At 41.7% G+C, this 3,715-nt stretch overlaps 1 protein-coding gene across 3 annotated transcripts in view; it reads right to left on the bottom strand.

Moving 5' to 3' along the window:
* LOC138048784 (tripartite motif-containing protein 3-like) overlaps positions 1 to 3,715 on the bottom strand; it is a 6,000-nt gene continuing 2,285 nt past the window's right edge. For all 3 annotated transcript variants that reach the window (XM_068894903.1, XM_068894902.1, XM_068894904.1), the window contains 2 exons: positions 1,995 to 2,717; positions 1 to 1,909 (listed from right to left, as the gene is read on the bottom strand). In XM_068894903.1, coding sequence (XP_068751004.1) covers positions 1,079 to 1,909; positions 1,995 to 2,711 — 1,548 coding nt within the window. In that variant the 5' untranslated portion in view covers positions 2,712 to 2,717 and the 3' untranslated portion in view covers positions 1 to 1,078. The remainder of the gene's footprint in view (positions 1,910 to 1,994; positions 2,718 to 3,715) is intronic.

The raw sequence follows: 3,715 nt of genomic DNA, 5'->3' as shown, positions 1-3,715 counted from the left end.
TTTATTTAAAACGGTGAGACCTTTATTTTCTCTTAAATCTGCAACTGGTCACACGACAATAGCTGACACACCCTAGAGAGACATTTTACACAAAGTAAGATGTTTTCCAAACAAACTCTGTTTAAAAATAAAGATCACTCACATAAAATCCTCTGAATGCAGGGCACTGAATTCGGATTGAAATCATAGTGCTTATCAGCAGCACAGCGATCATCTTTTTGAGGGAATGATGTCACTTCATTTGCCTAATTACTATCTTTACACATTTTGCGCTAAGATCAGTTAAATTAATTCTCTTATTTCGGGAATTTTGAAATTTAATAAAGGCTACAACTTAAAGCAAGGGGACATATTTATCTTGAATTTTCAATGCGGATAACTTGATGTGTTTACTAAGCTTCGAAAATTAGCTCTAGATCGCAATGAAGTTTATTGTCGTGCAAGATTTTGCCTCTGCGCTTCCGCTAAAGGGACCTGAAAAGTCTTTGATATTCAGCTGTATTTAACAATTATTCGCCGAAGGCAAATAATTGTTTTAGTACAATTTCAGAGCTAAACAGAGAAATTGGGAATCAACGCACGTTATTTCCGGTTTAAATGTCACATGTGCCATGTGGGGGTACCGCGCATGAGCAATTGATCAATCACATGATTCAAAGTTCAACCGGACTCCGCACAAACTTTCAAACGACGTGAACAACACAAAAGTCACTTAGCTGCACTTGAATTGGCAGCGAAGCAGTTCTTTACAACAAGAAAGCCAAGGAAATGCCTTACAGATTTTTTAAGGGTTACGACAGGTAGCTACATGAATTTCAGTCGTTGTTATCGTTACTACATTCCTGTTTGTACAGTTTCAAAGAAAAATAATAAGTCCAAAGACAGAAACTGATTTGTCTTTAAAAAGTTTAACATCACACTTCGTTGCATTTTGTTGTCGTTCTTGAGTTTAAAAAACAAAAGAATATTTCATCTTGAACGAGGCTAGTCAGGCTAATTTGAATGCAGACAAAAGAATCTCAAAATGTGGGTGAGGTTAAGGCAAGGTTCTTTCTTACAATAAAAAAATGTATACTATTTAACACGGACCACAAATAAAAACCCATGAAGGCTTGCTGCTAGAGTAGCCTCTGCAGTGATAGCACAAAGCACTAAATCCTTCAACTCTAAAGCTATCAGAACGGTGCGGCTCACCGTTTTTATAGTACATCATGGAAGCTGATCGTCGTTGACCACATTTATAGCAGTTCACCCTACCAACTGGTACAAACTGTGAAGCAAAAGGGCTGCCTTGAATGTGAGATCCATGTAACAGAACAGACATTGTATAGTTACCATTCGTGTCAGCTGGAGCTGTGTAGGTCGCCAAGTAAGTACCGTCACCATTATCCTTCACATTTGCCTCCACCTTCTTCTCTCCCTCTACTTGTTTGAGCTCCGCCACAAACAAGTCGCCGCCCACACTACACTTACGGCCTTGGGAATCATGTGCAGTAATAGTGAAGGACGCCTCTTGTCCTGGTACCACAAAGTTCAATCCAGAGCCAGTTGCAGTGGTGTCTGCAGCGCATCCAGTGCTACCTGATACGAAACCTAGCTTACGGAGCAGGTCAGGTAGCTGCCCGAGGTCAAAGGAAAACTTGAGTATACTGTTGCTTTGCGGTTCAAGGTCAGGAGGTTGTCTCTCCAAGGCCCCCAAAGTGGACACTATATCGGATCTCGCGACAAGGAGCTCAGTGTTACCTGGGGATTGGATTGCAGTGTTGGCACGCTGGACAGCACTCTCCAGGCAGGCCTGAAAAATGCGCAGACGGTCACGCTGCTCAGTAAGGGTGAGTGAATTGGTCTTGTAAATATTATCCAGCTCACTCATCAGAACTTGTTCACGGGTTTTAACAGAGGCAACCACCTATAAAACAAGGAAAATATCGAATAAATAAATAAACAACAACGAGAAATTAAAAAAAACGTTAAGCAAAAAAACATAATCTTACTTCAACGAACGTTGCTTGAAGCAGGGCAGCCTCTTTTTCATATGCTTGTTTAAGCTCAAGACTCACACCTTCCACTTTCGTTTCTGCACCTTTTATCTCCTCTGCCTGAGTACTGGCTTTGGTGACTAGTGCTTCCATCTCCTGTCGGTACTTAGAAACAGCTTCAGCTAGAGATAAACATTTGTGGCCATTATGCTTGAGAGTGACACAGTCTCTGCAGACCACATGGCCACAATCTTCATCAAAAAATCGAAACTGTTCATTATGCTCCGAACAAAAAACGGGCACAGCCGCCAGCTTTGGGTTTGCTTTTAGCTCCTCCAGCAAGACAACGCGGTGATCACGAAACGCTCTATGACGAACGTGCCAGCGAGCTGCATCCTTGCACATCTTTTCTTTACAATCCAAACAACAGGAGGTCGCGGGGTGTTGGTCGTCGTCGCAAGTTTCGCATATAGGTGAACCTTCCTCTTCATCTTCATTCTGTGGCAAAGTCAATAAGATATCCAAAAGAGAAAAATTCTTTGGCAGCCCTACGACTCCAGCAGGCACCGACACTGCATTCCTACATGTGGGACAGTTAATGGCTTTTTCACTGAGTAGCTTCTCCAGACACTTTGAGCAGAAACTGTGACCACAACTCAGCAAACGAGGGCAGCACATTTGCTCATCGAAACGTTCGCAGCAAATTGAACACTCTAATGCCTCGGATGACATTTCTCCCTAACATAAATTAACAAATACGAAGACATTTTTTTCAAATAAAATACTGATGCATTGAATCCCCTCAGGAAGGATTTTCGAAATCTCTTGAAAAATGTCTTCAATGGTGAGGAGGGGTGGGTGGAGAAGAAGAAAGAGGGTGTGGGGGAGGGGAATGAATATAACGTTGAAGGACTTCTAAAAGAAAGTTAATACAAGGGATGTAAACTAACTTGTACCAGGCCATCTGAGTTTTGTTGTGAAGTGAACTGAAATTAAATTAATCACCTCTTCAATATAGGGGCAGTGCTTTTCTGAACTATCAAGCTGGAGGGGTGGGGGAGTGGAAGGGGGAACTTCAGGTTCTGGTATAAGGTTAGGTTGGGGATGAACCACCCTGGTTCCATTTTTTTTTAAGAGAAGATAATTTACACCGTGGATAAGGTGCTATCTAGTGGATTTAAGCTATTGGGTGGGGCAAATATTATCCAATTTTAACCACTGTTTCAATAGCACTTGTCACTGCTTTAAACAGTCTCTGCCAGGTCTCAAACTATGGGGCCCATTTTGGAGGGGTTTTGCAGCAAAGTCATGAATCCATCAGGTGAAACATATCCTCCACATAGGTCCTACGAAAGAGCTTCTTCCCCCCCCCCCCCCCCCCACACCTCTGCTCCCCTAAGACTATGGAGGATAAAGACAGTAAACAAAAAAGATAATTCTCAAAGGTTAATTGATCTGCAGACAAATGATTCAAATACCCAGGAGAGTGGGTGGCCATTGAATTTCATATGGGAAGGGCCATTTTGGTTTATAATTTATGTAAACGATTTCCCCAATTGTCGACAACATACAACACCTGGTATGTTTGCCAAGGACACATATACAATTATGGCTCATGAACATATATCCACAATTGAATGTTCCTTAAATAGTGATTTAGCTGGAGTACATGATTGGCTTAAGACAAACAATTAGGTTGCAATACCTCCAAAACTAGTTATATATGACTATTGGTT

This window comes from Montipora capricornis, chromosome 5 (genome assembly GCF_036669925.1).
Source record: "Montipora capricornis isolate CH-2021 chromosome 5, ASM3666992v2, whole genome shotgun sequence".
NCBI classification, from domain to species: Eukaryota; Metazoa; Cnidaria; class Anthozoa; order Scleractinia; family Acroporidae; genus Montipora; species Montipora capricornis.
The sequence above is the reverse complement of the archived record's forward strand: the minus strand, read 5'-3'. Positions and strand labels throughout refer to the sequence as shown.